General features: G+C 35.8%; 3 protein-coding genes across 3 annotated transcripts; 1 reads left to right on the top strand and 2 right to left on the bottom strand.

Moving 5' to 3' along the window:
* Positions 1–4,056: 4,056 nt before the first annotated feature.
* LOC144556048 (protein argonaute 16-like) lies at positions 4,057–9,247 on the top strand (the record flags this gene model as incomplete). Its single annotated transcript, XM_078304566.1, has 20 exons — positions 4,057–4,211; positions 4,493–4,629; positions 4,725–4,822; positions 5,255–5,352; positions 5,506–5,701; positions 5,803–5,919; positions 6,070–6,177; positions 6,417–6,479; positions 6,649–6,762; positions 6,838–6,997; positions 7,115–7,227; positions 7,360–7,497; positions 7,651–7,784; positions 7,877–7,942; positions 8,049–8,134; positions 8,208–8,300; positions 8,377–8,450; positions 8,698–8,792; positions 8,927–8,958; positions 9,087–9,247. Coding segments are annotated over 20 exons (2,238 nt in total), but the record flags the coding sequence as incomplete, so codon positions are not given.
* A 1,045-nt stretch (positions 9,248–10,292) lies between these two features.
* Positions 10,293–13,313, bottom strand: LOC144557647 (heat shock cognate 70 kDa protein 2). The gene is made up of 2 exons (XM_078306249.1): positions 12,864–13,313; positions 10,293–12,252 (listed from the first exon to the last, which is right to left on the bottom strand). The coding sequence occupies exons 1-2, from the start codon at positions 13,075–13,077 to the stop codon at positions 10,514–10,516; spliced, it is 1,953 nt and encodes a 650-aa protein (XP_078162375.1). The 5' UTR covers positions 13,078–13,313; the 3' UTR covers positions 10,293–10,513.
* A 992-nt stretch (positions 13,314–14,305) lies between these two features.
* On the bottom strand, positions 14,306–15,845 carry LOC144565976 (uncharacterized). Its single transcript, XM_078315832.1, has 2 exons — positions 15,442–15,845; positions 14,306–15,338 (listed from the first exon to the last, which is right to left on the bottom strand). The coding sequence occupies exons 1-2, from the start codon at positions 15,828–15,830 to the stop codon at positions 14,483–14,485; spliced, it is 1,245 nt and encodes a 414-aa protein (XP_078171958.1). The 5' UTR covers positions 15,831–15,845; the 3' UTR covers positions 14,306–14,482.
* Between the last annotated feature and the right edge of the window lie 4,410 nt (positions 15,846–20,255).

Raw genomic sequence — 20,255 nt, forward strand, 5'->3', positions numbered from 1 at the left:
ACAAGTCAGAGCCCCTTTTATTCCAGCAAAGTTATTGCGGCCCGCAATAAAGTTATTGCGGTCCGCAATATACTGTAGCAGTCAGCCAAAAATTGAGTCTGAACTTAAAACGGCCATAACTTTTGACTTGTAACTCCGATTTAGGATTGCGACCACTTTTTGGAAAGCTAACAAGAAGATCTACAACCTGAGAATATAAAAGGAATGTATTCCGGCCCGCAAGGACTTTTATTGCGGCCCGCAAGGACCTGTTCAGAATTTTTCTGCGCAGTCTGTTAACTGCTACAGTACATTGCGGCCCGCAATGGAGGTTATTGCGGCCCGCAATAAACAGTTCCAGAAGCGATTTTTGCTATTTATTGGTTGTTTTTATTTCTGGAAGGATAACTGTTTTAGAGACGAATTTTAGACATTAGAAAGAGAGAAAAGCACAGGAGAATAAGGAGAAAAAAGAGAGACAAAAGAAGGGAGAAGAAGATAGCGAATTCTTCGAGCGGTTACATTGATTTCTTTCTCTTAGAACTCTTTTACTTGTTATTTCTCTTGTGTGCTGCAGCCATGATTGGCTAAGGCTATTTCTAGGGTTGATTAGGGTTAGAACTTGAAACTTATGTCATGGATTAGTTGATTTTATATTATATTTACTTGTTCCTTGGTATGATCTTTTCTTTATATTACTTGTTTGTGATGACTTAAGCGAAATTGCATGAAACCCTAGGATTCGGTATTTACAATTGAGAAATTGAATATTTAGTCCTGACCATAAAGAAAAGAGTATTTGATAGGCTAAGTACCGAGAGGAGACGCTCATCTTATACGGGCTTAACCCGATAGGTTAGAAAATTGTACCAAGTACCGAGAGGTGACGAATAACTTTCTATACCAATTGGGACAGTTAAAGACTTAATAACTTTGGGTTAGTGTAACCAAGTACCGAGAGGTGACATTTATACTAATTTAAAGACGGTATTAACATAGAAATATCACTTTATACCGATAACATTAGACTGTGCCTTCATATTTATAAGAACAACCTTAATAAATCAATTAATCGTGACATTAGTGGATAGGAACCCTAAGAGACCCTAATTTCTCATTCTTGTTTAAAACCACATTTAGACCTAGAATTTAGTTAATTCAATTTGATCAGCAACAAACCAAACCATCATAGAAAACAAACAAATTCCTTTATTTCCTTTTACTAAATTAAATTAGTTAGGTTAGGTTTAATATTCCGAATTGTCCCTGTGGAGACGATCCCTAAATACTACTTGACAAGGTTGTACACTTGCAACCGAATTGAGGGTAAATTAGGATTTATTACTTGTGTAGTAGTAAAATTCACATCAAACTATAATATTGTTTCATTCAATTTTTTTCCTTAATTATTTACTATCCATCTTTTAAACATTTATAGTAATTTTAGTTTCAAATAGCACCAATTTTGCTACAACCAAATTGATTAAACGAGTTGTGAATAGGGGTGGCTCTACATTAGGAGAAGAATTCAGATCCACTCATATACCTGATCTGATCTGATCTGATCTGATCTGGTAGAATGAGATTCGGATTGTTTATATTAATCTGATACGAATCTAAAAATTCTTCTTGCATTCAAGACAGATTGGAAAAAAAATAAATCGTTGTATTGGATTAACTCAAAAGTACCACTCTTAGCAGAATTAAAAAGTGTAGAGAAAAAAATACGTGATATGAAGTCACAAACATGTCATGATTTAGTTACGTTATCTGATTAATTAATTTTTTCACGTGATGTGATCGATCAAAATAGTGATAGACAATCACATCATATGTGGTCACATCGTTACCACACGTAACGTGACTGATCACGTTTAATTATTATTTTCAAAATTTCAGTTAGTTCATAGAAATTAATAACAAAATATACTAAAAAATAAAAAATTGTTACAAAATAAATTATAATAAAGAAATAATGTTGAAAAAAATTGGTCATGTAACGTGTCACGTGATGTGATGTAACTTGATTAAAATAGTTGAGGACTGTCATATCACGCAAATGGTCACGTCACGTGACATAATTGATTACGGCGTGATTAATTTTCTTGTCTAGAAAAAGTGGGTTCGTTTTTTTTGTTTTGTTTTAATCTAAGCATGTCAAAATACGAAATTCAAGATTTAAACAAGAGAAGAAGAGATTTCAATTTTTATACTAGAAAGCAATCCTAGCGTCACTGAAATGTGGAGGACCAGTACGTGTATCTATTTTTCTGAATACATGCATTTATAAGTTATAGTGAAGCGAATTCATGAGTTAATACAATTTAATTAAAACGCTGCATTTTAAAAAAAATATCAGTGTACAATTGTCTCATTAAATATTAAATATGTGGATTAATTTTAACTGGATTTTTGAGAACATCAAAGAAATTGCAAGTGAAAAATTGATCATTTTATAATATATATTTTGTAGTGCCAAACGAATTTGTAGAATTTAAAAGCATCTCCAAGTAACCTAAATTAGAAGAGCTGCATGGTCAATAGTCAACACCTAATCCTTTCTGACAACACTCATGTTTTCTGCATTTTCCTGAAAACACAAAAATCCCCACTTTGCCCCTGTTCAATGTTTACTGTTTAATTAATTACTTCTCTGTTCGCCTTCTTCTTCTCCTCCTCACATAAATTATATATGCATGTTGGCTTTTACATTTTTGTCGTCTTCTCTTCTCTTCAAATTAATGATTTCAGTTAACAGGCGCTTTATATTAGATCCTTATCTTCTAAAGGTTTCTTTTTACATCTGTTATTCACTTGTTCTTGTCTCAACGTTTCTGAAATTCTGTCACGAGGCAATCAATTACATTTTCTGGTTTTACATATATATGATAACCTGTAGAATTATTATATTAATGACATCAAATGTAAGTGATATATATAATTTTGCTGTTCTTATTTTGAAAACATATATGTGCGCACCTGCAGGATGGACCAAAAGCTGGAGCGAGTCATTATGACCCGGCCGGGTGTGGGAAAGGAAGGACAAAACATTAATCTTATTAGTAATCACTTCCATGTTCGCTTCACCGGCACTGACACTGTTTTCTACAACTATAGTGTAACACACTCTTCATCTGTTACTTTAATTGCTTTTCTCCTTTCTTTTATCTTTGGCCTATTGTTAATTGTCAAGTTAATTTGTTTCAAGGATTTATGGATATGATAGTGCACTTGTACTATATATATATATATATATGTGCACCTCCAATTTAATTGTTTCAGAGATATCTCATGAACACATACCTGAAAATATGGGACAGATCACAAATCCTCTCCAATTATTCTTACAATTACTCGATGAATTATCCTTTTTTTCATTCCAACAAGAAATGACATGTGTGTGTGTGTGTGTGTGACAAAATTAAGCTACAAGAAAATGGGTAGCATGGTCATCTTTCGAAGTAATGTGAAAGTGAGGGACAAAGAGGATTTTTCCAACAATAAAACAAACAAACAATAATTACAAGGAAAAAAAAAAAAAAATCTCAATCAGTTCTCATATCCAATAGTTGCACACCAACATTTAGTTTACTATTGGTTTATTGCTACATGTATCATCCATGTGTAGGTTTCAATGAAGTATGACAATGACATTTTGGTGGAGAACAAGAAGACTAGTAGGAAAGTGATAGAGAAGATGTACCAGATGTATAGCTCCGAGCTTGCCGGGAGAGATTACATATATGATGGTGAGATGAATCTCTTTTCGGTGGGGCCCCTACCTCAGACTTTCTTTGAGTTCTCCGTTGTGCTTGACGAGACTTCAGCTAGGTCTGTTTCTTTCTTTCTTTCTTTTCTTCCTTCAACTGGCACAATAATTATTTTTAATTTTGACATTAGTATCTATGCCATTTGGCATATTTGCATTATATAGTATCTTTTAACATAATACATACATATTGTAGACTGAAAACGTTTTCTAGCAAAAAAAAAATATTTGCCATTTGTTATGAAGGCCTGAGATTATTTTTATGCTGATGAAATTATAGTGAAGGAGATAATAAACGGATGAAGTGACTACAGAAAACAACTTTGTTTAAAGTAGCACTAACTTATGCCTCCAAAATCCCGGTCAGCTCCATTGTGGTTGCGCATAAGGGTGGAGAGTCGCCACATGCTCAAAGAGCACTCATGGTACTCAATGTCATGTTGAGACAACAACAGGCTAGAATGTCAGTTTCTTCCGATTTATGTTGCATATTATTTTCCTTTTTTACTTTGGGGTTCTTTGAATATTATACTTGATTGATCAGGCCTTCATGTCAAATTCTAAAACAAAAATAGCAGTGGTCAATTTATACCATGGAAACTGGTACAAGTATGTTCATGGTTGGTACTGTCTTTTTGATCTGTCATGGGTGGGCCTTGTTGTACAGCAAAATTACATCATGCTAGAGGAGATGCATGGTGATTCCCTTGTTATTTAAATTTTAATATTTCTGTTTATTTACAGGGGATGTCTTGTGGTTAGGCAATCATTTTTTAATGGAGACCCAAAAAACTTAATTGATTTGGAAGGTGGAGTTACAGCGTGTCGTGGATTCCATTCTAGTTTTAACACAACTACTGATGGTTTATCATTCAACATGGGTACGTTTGTTTAGTTATCAAAATTACATAACAAAATTCTGAGTTATGAATCTACCGTATTTTTTAAAACAAGCATCCTTAATTCTGTAAAACAGATGTTGCAATGACTGTGATCTTGACGCCTGGACCTGTTATTGATTTTATTTTGGCTGACCAGAATGTTAAAGAGCCGAGACAGATTGACTGGGTCAAGGTAAACTAAGTTTTTCATAATTCTTCTCAACAATTGTCTTGTTACCGAGTGATATCTCAGCAGAATTTTCAAAATTTTCAGTAAACTATATATGATGGATTCTTATAATCCTACGGATATTGAATTCCAAAGGTGTAGAAAGTAAGATAAAACTGAAAAGAACAAAAAGAAAAAGAAGGACAAGAACTCGTATCTTTGCAGAGCATATTTGTTAATGTACATTAGAAAAATTGAACCTATTAATTCATGTTCTTCATCTGATTCCAAGACATATTGGCTGAGTCAACAGAGGGACTGACATGGACTTGTCAACCATATTTTAAATTAATACTAGCTAATTTAGTAATCTGAATTATTGACCTTGAATTTTAAACTATATTTCCATCAGAGCTCTAAGAAATGGCTCCTAATGCATTTCATTTCATCAAATAGGCCAAAAGAATGCTGAAAAATTTAAGGATCAAAACAAAGCACAGCAGAAGGGAGCGCAGGATATTTGGCTTCAGCGAGTTACCCTGCAATCAACAAAGGTACTTGATGATCAACAGCTTATGAAGTACTGTTTAAAAATTGCTACATTTCCGTATTGTGTCATGCGCTTGCATGTGTATCCCTAATAGAAAATGAAAAAAAAAATAAAATAAAATATTTGAAATGCTTGTTATTCTGAATAAATGCCACAGATTTACAATGAAAGTGAGGGATGATGATGGAGAGTATCACACTGTGGAAACGACAGTATCAGATTATTTCAGGGAAAAATATCAGCTCGACCTCACCTGGTCTTCAAGCTACCCTTGCCTTGATCTAGGCAAGCCCAGAAAACCTACCTACGTCCCACTAGAGGTTCTCTCTATCTCTCCTGATTGTGCTAGCCATGTAACATGCATGAAGTTTTGTTGTCTTTGACTTGGCAAATTAATATTTGAGTAAGCTCTTGAGTGTATGACAATTAATATGCAAATTACTTTGTGGTGCAGATGTGTGACTTGATCCCACTGCAACGCTACACCAAGGCATTATCTTCCAAACAAAGGGCTTCTCTGCTGGATAAAACGAGGCAGAAGCCTCAGGAGAGAAGCCGAATTATCAATGAGGTGAGTCAGAATGTACTTATTCTCGGTGAAGTTTTTTTCTTGGCATACCAGAAACTTCAAATGAACATAAGTGTTGTAGAGATATGATGCGTATGATTTTCCTTACTATCACTATTACAAAATTATGCGTGTCTACATTTTCTACTATAGGCAGTGAGAAGTAATGGGTATGATGAAGATCCGTTACTTGCTGCATCTGGAATCCAAATAGAGAAACAGATGACAAGGTTGACCGGTCGTGTTCTTCCTGCACCAAGAGTAAGCTTTCGTGCCTTCGAAATACATATATATATATTTTTACAAATATTCTTTGGAAAGAAGAGGTTCATTGTAAAATGAAAAATTGGCTGATGCCATGTGAAACCTGAAAACATCTTTGCGCAATTTAATGTATAAAAATTAGATGTTTGCAGGGGCAAATATGATATTTTGAGGTTCCGATTTTCGAGGGTCTTTGTGGAATTGTTGCTAATTTTTTTGTTATTTCATTTGAGCAGCTAATTCTCGGCAACGGTGTGGGATGTGTTCCTGATCGTGGCCGATGGAACATTAAAGACAAGGTCAGAAGCAATGAAAAAACATATCTAATTTTTGGTTTCTTAATTTCTTCACCATTTTGTATCCAACTGATTTCTCAGTCGGTACTGTTGCATGCCAGATTCTACAGGATCCAGTTACTAATTTTAAATTATTTAAGAGCATATTATGGGTCACCATTTATTTATGCAGATTCTACAGGATCCAGTTAAGATAGGTGTCTGGGCTGTAGTGAACTTCTCTACAAGTGTTGACATGAGTTATGTTTCGAAACAACTCATCAACTGTGGTCGACGCAAAGGCATTGTGAGTCACAGATTCTAGCTTCCCTTATTTTTCAAGCATTTGTGCAGAGGTCCTTACAATTTATGGTATCTGCAGCACATTGACCAGCCACAAGCACTAATTATGGAGCAAAGTCGGTACATTGAAAGGGGACCTGTTGTCAGGGTTGACAAGATGTTTGAACGACTCAGATACAAGCTGCTTGATCGTCTAAAGTTCATTTTATGCATTCTACCAGAAAAGAACGACCTTTATGGTATCAAGTTTTTTTCTTATTATTCTTCTTTTGAATTAATTTGGCAAGAGGCCTAATTCTATGGAACTTGGTTAAAAAAGAGAACACAGTAAAGCTACTTTGTTTCATCTCTTGTAGGGCCATTAAAAAAGAAATGTCTTCAAGAGGAAGGCATAACGAGTCAATGCATGCGCCTTGGCAAGCACACTGAACTCTATTTTGGAAATATTCTTTTGAAGATAAATGCTAAGGTAAGAAGCTTTTCACATTACACCTTCACTTATTACATCATTTTCTTTTAAATTTGAACTTATGCTTTTATTTTAATGGAGATAACTAATATTCATATATTGTTAATTTTTTTTTTTGTTTTGTTCTACAAGCTTGGTGGAATGAACTCAGTCTTGGCTTTGGAGGATAAAAGGTCTATGCCTCTGGTTCAGCAAAATCCTACGCTAATTCTCGGACTAGATGTTTGGCATGGCTCTGCTGGCCGATACGATTCACCCTCCATTGCAGCTGTACGGCGAAGCTCATCGATCTCTCTCTACAATTTAATTCACACTTTGAAAATTACAGTAGTATTAATGCAATTGGTAGTCACTACCAACCTTTTAAAAAAAATTACAGTAGTAAAAGAGTGTTTTCTATTTTTGGCAAAAAAAGCCCCACAGGTGGTAGGATCCCGGTGCTGGCCATCCATTTCCAAGTACAAAGCCTATGTGCGCACACAGGCGCCAAAAATGGAAATGATTGATTCGCTTTGCATTCCAAAGCCTAATGGATATGACGATGATGGGATCATAAGGTGTCATTTAATTGTGAAATTATATGTTAGATCAAGTTATTTAGTTATACATAGATAATTATTGAATTAGGCATTAAATTTTTTGCTTGTAGAGAAATGTTGCTGGATTTCTACCAGAGCAGCAATGGGCAGAAGCCAGAACAGATCATCATGTTTAGGTGATTATACCCAGGCTTTTATATATGCAATCAGGTCATAGCTTTATTTATGTATCATTTATTGTAGTTGTTAATAGAATTATTTTCTTTTTCTTTATTATTACAGGGACCATGTGAGCCAAAGTCAGTTCAACCAAGTTTTGAACATTGAAGTTTCTCAAATCATGAAGGTTTGTAATTACATAATATATAGTGAACTTAATTAGTGTTGAACCATTTATCTTTAAACTAATTAATGAACAGGCATATGAGATGATGGGTGAAGGGCCTCTGCCAAAAGTCACTGTGATTATTGCTCAAAAGAAGCATCACACAAAATTCTTCCAAGCTGATAGTCCTCAGAATAATGTACCTCCTGGTATGTATACTACATTGATTTATCTTCTCTAATTTCATTGAATTAGCTAGAGCTAAATTTTCATTCAATTGTTCAGGCACGGTGGTGGATACGAGGATAGTTCATCCAAGGCACTACGATTTCTACATGTGCGCTCATAATGGAATCATTGTATGTTTACTTAGAATTTCTGGTGTCTTTTAATTTGTTACAAGGATCTCAACACTGAATTTCGATATCCAGAAGCAACATATATATATAAAAAAACCTTGCTGGTCCCAATTGACCTGATTTATTGTATATAAATTATGTTTTAAGGCATTAATTAACTTTTGAGTTTTATTCTGTTCGAGTGAATTGATAAATTGATAATTCTCATTTAATTTCTTTTGTTTTGGACATGCATTAATTAATTCAGGGCACCTCAAGGCCAGCACATTACCATGTGCTAATTGATGAGATCGGATTTGCTGTCGACGAGCTACAACAATTCATTCACAACCTATCCTATGTGTATGCACACAATGCATCTAAACAATCACAAATTGTTAATTAATACATATTAACTCACAATTAGTTAGTGTTTCGCAATGAAACCAGAACTAATTTGGCGTACTAATGCTTTTGTTTTTGGATTGTCAATGCAGGTACCAGAGAAGCAATACTGCAATTTCAATAGGTACTCTAATTAATTAAAGGCACATTAACTCTTTCTAACCATATATAATTTGTACCTATTAAAGTACCAAAATATATAATTAAGCTGTCATTGGTTAATTTAATCTTGTATTTTTGTTTTCGCAATAGTTGCACCAATAGCGTACGCTCACCATACCGCTGAGCAGGTATCAAAGTTCCTGATTGATGAGTATTCTTCTGACACATCATCTGACAGCGATGAGGTAGCACCTGTTCCTGAGCTACAACGCTTGCACCCGGCTATATGGAACAGTATGTTCTTCTGCTGATCTCTTCTCTTCGGGTGAAGAAACAACTTCTGAGATTAATTTGCTCTCAGGTTTTGCTTTGTTTTTTTAAATATTATTATTAACTTGAGTCACAAAAATTCCTCCTAGGCGCTAAACTACTAACAAACACTAATGCTGAGAGAATACATATACGTATGCTGTTTGGTTGTTTAAAACTTTGTATGAATGCGTCTAGTCGTGTGTTGATGCTATTATATATGGCCGTTCAAACTTAACCTCAAACCAGTTTTAATTTTATTTATTCTTCCCTCCATTTTTTTGGGTCAAAGCAAGCTGTCGATAATAAGATTTTATTCAGAAAGAAAATAGTAATAAATTATATATAATTCTCTAAGAGCATTTAATTTAACTCAGATATGCAAGGAAGGGGTCTGTGGTAATACTAAATTTCCATTATAATTGAAGCCTCAATTAATTAAACATTTCAAGGAGAGTTGCAATGGCTCACTTCAATTTCTCCTAAAACAAGATTTAATATTCACTTCAAATTAGTGAGATTCCAGTCCTAAGAGATTATATACATGTAATAGAAAGACATACAAATTAATTATAATTACAAATGTACAAAGAAAAGACAAGAGCTGAATTAACAATTTACATCACAAACATTATTAGTTGCAACAGTTGTTCACAGTTCAAAGCAGCGAACGGAGAAAACTGATAAACATTTGGCGTTCAGCAGCGGGCTTTATTTATTTTTGAGAGCAACTTGTCAAGACTCATGAGCAATAAATCAACAGAACGGAGATGAGCACGAACGAAACTATTTTAAATAAATTAACTTGGTTTCTAAAATTTGCAATTGGAAATTGAAAGTCAGAATGAAATCTATTTGGCGAACAGAAAAAATTACAGATATACAAGTTGCTTAGAAGTGCTCAAATGTAAGTTGCATTAATTGTTGTTTATTTGTGACCGGAAGGACGCCTAACCTGAAATTACCTACAAATATTATTTAAACTGCCCTGATAATCTGCCAGTGGAAACAAGAAACTGTACCCGTCATACCATGCAAACAACCATCTCAACAAATCATAAAATAACATCTATATTAGCACAGGATACCGTGTAGCATCAGCAACTACACAAAAAGTCTTAATCAAAACAAGTCAACAAAAATAACACCGTCTGAATTAAAAAACGCCTCATCCTCATCAGTCCAGGCAGTAAAAACATAAAAGCTGTCTGAATTAAAAAACCAACCCACCTTCCCTACCAGAAAAACCAAAACAAGAGAGATATTACTTAGTCGACCTCCTCAATCTTGGGACCAGCACCGGTGCTGCCACCTGCTGGTGCAGGGCCATCCTCCTCCATTCCACCAGGCATGTCAGCACCAGCACCTTGGTACATCTTGGCAATGATGGGATTGCATAAACCCTCAAGCTCCTTCATCTTGTCATCAAACTCGTCAGACTCAGCCAACTGATTGCCATCTAGCCACTGGATGGCTGCCTCAATAGCATCCTCAATCTTCTTCTTGTCAGCAGCATCGAGCTTGGACGATATCTTATCGTCTTTAATGGTGTTCCTCATGTTGTAGGCGTAGTTCTCGAGGGCATTCTTGGACTCAACCTTCTTCTTGTGCTCCTCATCCTCCGACTTGTACTTCTCAGCATCCTGGACCATCTTCTCAATCTCATCCTTGCTCAGTCTTCCCTTGTCATTGGTAATAGTGATCTTGTTCTTCTGCCCTGTGGTCTTGTCCTCAGCTGACACGTTCAGGATACCATTGGCATCAATGTCAAAGCAGACTGTGATCTGGGGCACACCTCTTGGGGCAGGGGGAATGCCCGAGAGCTCAAACTTGCCAAGGAGGTTGTTATCCCTGGTGCGGGTTCTCTCACCCTCGTACACCTGGATGAGCACGCCGGGTTGGTTGTCAGAGTAGGTAGAGAAGACCTGTTCCTTCTTGGTGGGGATGGTGGTGTTTCTCGGGATCAGAACTGTCATGACACCTCCAGCAGTTTCCAGACCAAGGGAGAGAGGTGTAACATCCAAAAGGAGCAGATCCTGCACCTTTTCATTGCCTTCCCCACTCAGGATTGCAGCCTGGACAGCAGCACCATATGCGACAGCCTCATCAGGGTTAATGCTCTTGCACAACTCCTTGCCATTGAAGAAGTCCTGCAGCAGCTGTTGCACTCTGGGGATACGGGTCGATCCGCCGACAAGCACAACATCATGAATAGTGCTCTTGTCCATCTTGGCATCCCGCAAGCACTTCTCCACAGGCTCCATACACTTGCGGAACAGATCCATGTTAAGCTCCTCAAACCTGGCACGGGTTATGGTTGAGTAAAAATCAATACCCTCATAGAGAGAGTCGATCTCGATTGTGGTCTGGGCAGTGGAAGAAAGGGTACGCTTCGCCCTCTCGCATGCGGTTCTGAGCCTCCTGAGAGACCTCGGGTTGCCACTGATGTCCTTCTTGTTCTTCCTCTTGAACTCTTGAACAAAGTGGTTGACCATGCGGTTGTCAAAGTCCTCACCACCAAGGTGAGTATCACCAGCAGTGGCCTTGACCTCAAAAATACCCTCCTCAATGGTCAAGAGTGACACATCGAAGGTGCCCCCACCAAGGTCAAAGATGAGCACATTCTTCTCGCCAACACTTGTAGCCTTCTTGTCGAGACCATAGGCAATGGCAGCTGCAGTCGGCTCATTGATGATACGCATGACATTAAGGCCAGCAATCACACCAGCATCCTTGGTAGCCTGTCTCTGGGAATCATTGAAGTAGGCAGGCACAGTGACCACGGCATTCTTTATTTGTGAACCAAGATAAGCCTCAGCAATCTCACGCATCTTCATGAGGACCATGGATGAAATCTCCTCTGCTGCAAATTCCTTCTCCTCACCCTTGTGCTGCACAATAATCATGGGCTTGTCACCAGGTCCAGGAATGATCTTGAAGGGCCATAGCTTCATGTCACTCTGGACTGAGGCATCAGAGAAACGCCTGCCAATAAGACGCTTGGCATCTGCATGAGATGCAATGTTTTGTAAGTAAGGATTCATATATGATTGTACTGACAAGTACATTCAATAATATGCAAAATATTTCTCCAAGTATAAAAAATTGAAGTACAGGGGTTTAGACCACAAAAGCAGCACCATCAGGCTAGCTTATTGTTGCTGAGTGCTGACATGTCCACACTACAGATGCACCATTGATACAAAATTCAAACAATGCTACAACCCAAAATTGGTTATATTGCTGGCTCATGGTTGTCTAGGCATATGTAGGTACAATAATTTCAGCAGAGAACCTTTTTGTTACTTTTTATATTATTAGAAAAATTGTTCAGTATAGACATTACCATATCATAAATAGAAAATCAAGGCTATTGAATTGTTTACAATGGTAAGGAATATTGCAGAACGGAAAAGAAACTACTACTCTGTTTCTACCTACAAAAAAACACTCACGCGTGTATAGGTAGCCTATAATAAAAAAGAGTCAATGTCCAACAGATCTAAGCATTTAGAAAATCTACGAGAGGTTCAAGCTTAAACGGTACAGATCTAAACTAGCAGCGGACAGATCTAGAGTATCCAGATAAATAAAAGAAAAACAAAATTGAACACTCACCGAAAACAGTATTGGTCGGGTTCATGGCGACCTGATTCTTGGCGGCATCTCCGATGAGCCTCTCGGAGTCAGTAAAGGCGACATAGGAGGGAGTGGTACGGTTTCCCTGGTCATTGGCTATGATCTCGACACGATCGTGTTGCCACACGCCAACGCAAGAGTAAGTGGTGCCGAGATCGATTCCGATCGCAGGTCCTTCTCCCTTTCCGGCCATCCCTAATGTTTTATCTAAGAAGGAAGAGAAAGAAAGAGCGCAGAGGTTGAGATCTGGTTGCAAACACTAGCGCGGCTAGGGTTTGAGAGAGGAGGAACTAGGAGGGAAGAGAGAGCTATAAAAACAGTTTTCGAGATTTCAGAAGGTTCCGGCTGCTTATTCACCACCGTCGGATGCAATCCGAAGGTACAGATTCCTTTCACGACCCGCAAAACTGCACGCTTTCAAACCGAAAACATGTTAAAATATTGAGAAGATGTGGGTCCCACCTAAATATCTATTATAACAAAAAATTATGGGTTCGCGGGTCCCACGCCGACGTGGACATATGTAGGACGAAGCAACCGATCGATTCCCTGGGCAAATCAGATACCCTAAAGTAACAAAAAGTTTGATTTTAGATCCAGACCGTTCAATTAGAACCTGTAAGAATATTGAACGACCCTCGATTGGCTCAGATTTTGATCGAACGGTGCATATCCTAAATGAAATTTTGATGTACTTTAGGGAATCCTGATCCTGTGCTCTTGCATGAATTCATTTTTTCCCAATATGAATATCCATCCGTATCATAATAATTGCAACTCTAGTCGGTCCGGCGTTATAATTAAGGACTAATTTGTGGGTGTGATAAATTAAGAGACATTTTTACAAAATTATCCATACCTAAATTTAATCATGTTCGTTTGTTTTAGGAAAATGCTCCATATCATGATTATATTTATCTTTGTCATCATAATTTAGTATTTTACTGTTACGAATTAGTTGTCATCATGATTATATTTATCGTTTAACATCAATTATTCTTAGTTGAAATTAGTTGTGGTCTTTGTTTGGAGATGTAAGTCTATTTAAGAATTTGCGCGATAGATAAGGATTAGGTACTTAGGATAACCTCGGTTTCCAAAGAAAATTGCGCACCTGAAAGTATGTCTGGGCCCAGCCCATCACATTACTAAGCCCATTTCGAGATTGGATGCTTTATCTGGGCTTAACTAAGGCCCATTCCTGAAGTTAACACCGTAGTTATTTTAGTCTAACGGATCATATTGGATTCTGATCGCTTTATATATCTATATATAGGATAGACAACATATATACAATATAACAAATAATATATTATTCTTAAATTGAACAAAAATCTTTTATAATATTAATGCAAGTACATGTTCTATAAGAGATAAATATCACAAATAAATAAAATGCATTCACCGTAACAGTTGCCAAATACAAACCAAATCTATCACCACCCACAAATGCCTCAAATTTCATGCTATACAATCCTAAGGTACCACTCTACAATCTAAATAATACATACAGATAATTGTCCATGGAAAAGAGAAAGGAAAAAAAAAATTACATACAACATTTACAACAAAATCCCGATCAACCGAAGCCGTTTTAATTAGGAAATGAATGCCACAACAAAGTTGACGATAAAAGTTGTCGGATCGCCTAAGAAAGCAGCAATTATCGCGCCTAACGCAATCTTTGCATATTTCATGAATGTTTTAAACTTTTTCTCCCATTTCTTCTTGGCATCAGGAGCTGCTATCTGGAGCTCCAATTTAGCCATTCCATTCTCCCCAATTGTCCTACGTAATGTTAGTCGACTGCTGCGATCAATAACACCATCACCCATTGAATCATCTTTCAAATCAGATAACATCTGTATGATGCATGGTACATGCAGGTGAAACTTCTCATTCAGCGACACATACGACCATATCTGATCAGTCTTTTTGTGATCCACTGTTTTTCTTGTATGATCGCAATAGCAGCATTTTGAGGTGGTTTTCGGTCGAAGCACCAAGGTGGCTCCACTCTCTCCACAATTGATCTGGCGCGGCAAATTTGCACAACAAGGATGCAAATGATTCTTCCCATCGAGGCTTTGGTAGAGGTAACCATTCACATCCATTCCACAAGCGTTGCAGTTGAAGTTGCTGTGGTCTTTCCTGCAAGGTTTGCAATACTTGACAGTCGGCAAAGAAGAGAATTCAAAGCTCAACTCGGGAAAGAACGGATGCATCATGGATGTACGAGGAGACTTGCATTCTTCGTGGAGGAGGAAGGAGCAAGACGCGCTCTGGCATGCATGGTGGAGCCCGAAACCTTTTTCTTTGCACCCAAAACAACTATAGACAGTTCCGTAATCCTTTTGCTCAAGCTCATGACCCGGCATGCTTGTGTGAATCAAGCAATCATCATACTTGCACTCCGTGAGCTTGTGCGCAGACGCATTAGTCGACTTAATAATCCTTCAAAAAAAAATATATTACTAGATTAGAAACACACAGACATTAAAGAATTAAACAAATTAATATATATGTATAGCTAGAACAAACTAATATTAATTACAACCTGGTTATGCTGTTCCTGCTAGCGAGAGTCATTGCAGAGCTTCCCGTATGGTCATACAATAATAGATCAGAGACCGCACTTCCCATCAGCTTCCTTCTCAAACAGTCACGACAGCTCTCCGGTAGCTGCTCAGGTGCAGGAAGCACGATTTGTTTCTTCCCGTCAGGGGTGCCGTATTTGATCCTTATCTTGACTCCTGCGCATCTCGGGTGCAGGCATTTCCTGCATGTGTTGCAGAAGCATATGCATTCGTCATTTATGGTGTTCTTGCACATGTCGCAGTTGAATGCCGTCCCCATGTTGAACACGATCAGGAGATTGCTTTTTTGGTGATTCTGATTCCCCAAGCCTGGCATGTTGGTCCCATATGGCACCAGTGATGATCCCATTATTGATTCCGTCTATCTGTTATAATTCAAAATCAAAAGTTGTTAACTATGTATGCAAGAAAGATAGAAAGATAGATTAAAGAATTTCATTTTCAGGCGATCGATTTGGAAGGCTACAATATATCCTGCCAATGAAATGATTAATATATTGTACTTATTGAAATGAAGTGCAATAAACAAGAGGATGGTGAGAAGTAATTGACATAATTAAGGAAAGTCTTTCAAATCCAAAATTCATATGGAATATTAATTAATTATACATCATTTCATATAAACTTAAATCTTAGAAACAAAGAGTACTTAATTAAAGCAGAAGAAAGGGAGTGTTGTAACTTGTCTTATCTGAGATTAATTTAATTAATTAATTGCATCTGTTGAGTTGAATGAATAGGGATGAGAATCAATGATAGAGCTAGGATGCTCTCTAGTTAGTGGGGTCAGGTTTGGTGAGAATTCTAACATTTCTCTAAAGATACCTAAATTAATCAAAAGTGAAGGATAGAAAGAAAAAAGTTGTCTTATTAAATTAGAGGAAAGGAAGTCACCTTTCTGAACAGAGATGCTATATGAAACCTTGCTTTGTGATCAGGACGAGGAATAGGAGAGACTCGACAAATGAAGAGAAAGGCACGTAGTATTGTATATGAGAGAGAGAGAAATTATGAAATTTTGATTGTACAATTAATTGTTGAAGGTCTGTATATTAATTAATTAGGCATAGAACTTGGAGTCCGCATCGTCTGCATTAACTCATCAAAAGAGCATCTTTTGAGTTAATATATATCGGCCGTCCGATTGTAAACGGATCCCATCCGGTCCTCACCTAAAACATAGGGAGTCTTTAATATTAGTGCGGATTTAATTCACACGAATCTTGAAGCTGATCGGACGGTCCAGATGTATTAACTCAAAAGATTCATTTTTGAGTTAAATGCAGAGGATACGAATACTAGAACTTGGGGGACAAGACATCTATGTATTGTTGATGCTGAGACGTATGTTTTGGTAGAGCCTTACTAACAAAGTAAGGAGTTGACTCATGACCTGATCAAAACAAAAGTCTTCTTTTATTATTATCTACAAGTTAATTATATATATTAATTGCACCGGCCATGGGAAATTAAGTAGTAACAGGTGTACTTTGGAAAATATATATATATATATATATATATATATATCCAATTGTGTGGATGAAAACGTACTGGAGTCAACAGTCAATACCGGCTCTGATGACTATTCTTGAGAGCATATGCAATTGGAATTTCCTGTCAACTCCTTGGAGATTCCCTCTGCATTTCTCTTCTCTTTCGGCCGAATAACACATTCTTAAATTAATGGTTCTACACTTCTATCCTTGTTGTTGAAGCCTAGCCAAGCCCGGCCCATATACACATTTATTTATTTGTATTAGCCCATAAGCCCATGAAATCAACCACCACTTTTTTATTTATTAGCCCAGCCCATACATGTGGTGGATCAACTAAACGGTTCTAACGGATGGATTCATACATCTCAACTATTCTACTAAGGGAAGTTCTACACCGAAAGCATCATTTGAAATTTTGAGAGCTGAAATTTTTTTTTTCTTTTTAAATATCAATTTTGCTCCTGTGCTCTCTCTTCCTTATCAGTCACAATTAATTATATCATAATTAATACAAAAGTCAATAAAGAAAAAAATTAACAAGGATGTTAAGAAAATAAAAAAATTGTAATCTTGGTAACAACTTTTACTCAGCATGGCTACGACTATGCCCTTTTATTTATAACCCTTTGCAGCCTCTGGGTTTATCTCATCAATATCAAAACAAAAATACAATTATTTGAGAATAGGAAAGAGCCAACAACAATTGAACATTCAAATAAAATGTCCAATTTATTTTGGTAGTTCATGCCCATAACCGTTGCTATATAAAATGCAGAATATATATCAAATTACTAGTATCATATCCGTGCGTTGCAACGGGGACATATTATAAAAAAAATATCAATGAAAATAATAATAATCTAAAATTAAGACACATGTTAATAGAAAATTTATATGATTCTGTATTTTTAATAAATCATGAACTCTGATAACAATTTTATGATGGGATAATTCTTTATTTTTAAGTACCGATGATATCAAATAATAGCTCGATTCGAATCTAATATCAAATATCATACAACAATTCAATATCGACATATAATGATATAAAAAAAACATAAATAAAAAGTGTAATCATGTGTATGTATAGGATATACACACACATATTATAAGAGAAATATATATTCACACACACGTTCCAATTTATATTTTTTTTGTTTCCAATTTAGAATACACACACACATTGATATATTATATATTGGAAATATATTCTAAATTGCCCACAACAATATGTATAGAAGCAAAGAAAGAGAAATAAAGAAATAAAAAAAAATGATTTCATTGTGATCCATATAGAAACGAAGAAGAAGTAAGGAAACAGAGAAAAAAAATGTAAGATGGAGTCTTCTTAATTGAAGAGGAGAAATATGGAAACAAAGAAATAAGGAAATGGATAAATATATCGCTAAATTTCATATTTGTTCAATTTTAGTTGTAACGTATTGTGTGGCAGCACATGTGGTGAGTATGTTTTTAACTAAATTTAGACTTCTATACATAAATCAGATGTATTTAATCACAAGAAGACAAATTATGTAATTGGAGGACTGAGATCAAATTCGAAGTTTTATTTTTCAATCGTAGCCGTTGGCGGATCGGACACCCAATGTGCTTAATAATAGAATGGAGAAATGGAGATTTGAGCCATGGTTGAAAAAGAGAAAAACTATTACTATGCGCCTAATATGCCCAAGAGTCTAGCATAATTGTGTCTGAAAACTAGAGCACAGAAAAAAAAAAAACCAGGCACAACAACATATACGCATCAAAGCATATAGATCTTTGAAGCAGTTTAGTATGCACTGCTGGTATTCCTGGGCATAGTTGACAATTGTACCTATAGTTTGCAACATGAGAAAAAAGAGCCCTTTGCATTACCAGGTAGACTTGAACATGATGCCCCATCGTAGATTAAAGCATGAACCAGAATCAATTCCGAAGAAGAAATCCATAAAAAAAAAGATCAAATTCAAAGTACAGTAGAGATAACCTCTAAGGAGCATAATAATAGAAGCCCTCCTTGATTACCTGATTTACATAATACCCCCTAACTTATGAAATTTACAAAAGATGCCTTCAGCTGACAACCTCCAAAGAGTAAAAAAGAACAGAAAACCCTCAGAATTGCCAAGCAGTAGTGTCTGATAACCCAGTAGTGTGTAACATACCCTGAAGTGGAAATTTCAAACATCACCACCCCACTCCCCCACCCCAAGATTTTTTAATGCACGGATGGTCAATGAAACTTGTAATTGACTTATATAAATACACGCTCTAAGTATATATCTAATTAAATGATGAAGAGCGTCTACAATATTATTCTTAATTAACCTGAACAAGATTTTTTTTTATGATATTTAATGCATGCACCATATGTTATAGTCTTGAAAATTAAAACTATAATTAATTAACAGTATTTAAAATTTCGTCTAATTAACTCTTTAGTTAATTAAAAATATGAATTAGAAACCCTCAAGATATTATCTAACCGAATTGAAATATTTAAAATTGATAAACCAAATAAAGTATTGATATTATAAATGTAAATAAAACAATTAAACCATTAAAATTTACGAAGCCGTACTGATTCGATTTATTAATAAGAATCAATTAGATAGACGATTAATAACAAAATTAATCGAGTTATAAATCAAATTAATTCGTAATCTTAAATAATGGTTGATCTCGTTACACTATTAATTATCCAATCCATCTTGTACCATTATTAAACACAATTTGATTTAGAATATTTTTCAACCATCCAAATAAGATTGCACAAATCTTGAAGCAAGCCCATTTTTAAACCCCCTCACCCGTTTCCTTCTCCCTCTCCCTGCCGCTGGGGCCGCCTCTCTTTCCTTAATTTCAAAACAAAATACATTAATTGTTAATTAATAAGAATAATTAATTAAAAACGTAAATATTTACTTTATTTTTAATTTACAAAACGAAGAATTAGCGATATAAATAGATTAGTAATTAAATAACGAATTTCGTAACTTGAGTAGGAATAAATAGAACATACGTTTTTAAAAGTTATAATCAAACTAATAAATTAAAGTAACCGTATTTAATTAGATACGTAATAAAATAGGATTTAATTTAATAACTAATAAATTATCATATTTTATTGTAAAGTTAGAATTAGTAATAATATATTATCCATTTTGTAATTTTTCAACACAATCGGTAAATAGATGGTACAATTTTGATTACTTTCAAACAATACAAGAATAATTTGGTGCAATTTTACTTAATTTTGGTCTAATAATAAAAAA

The sequence above is a fragment of the Carex rostrata genome, chromosome 1, assembly GCF_964058835.1.
Source record: "Carex rostrata chromosome 1, lpCarRost1.2, whole genome shotgun sequence".
Taxonomy (NCBI): domain Eukaryota; kingdom Viridiplantae; phylum Streptophyta; class Magnoliopsida; order Poales; family Cyperaceae; genus Carex; species Carex rostrata.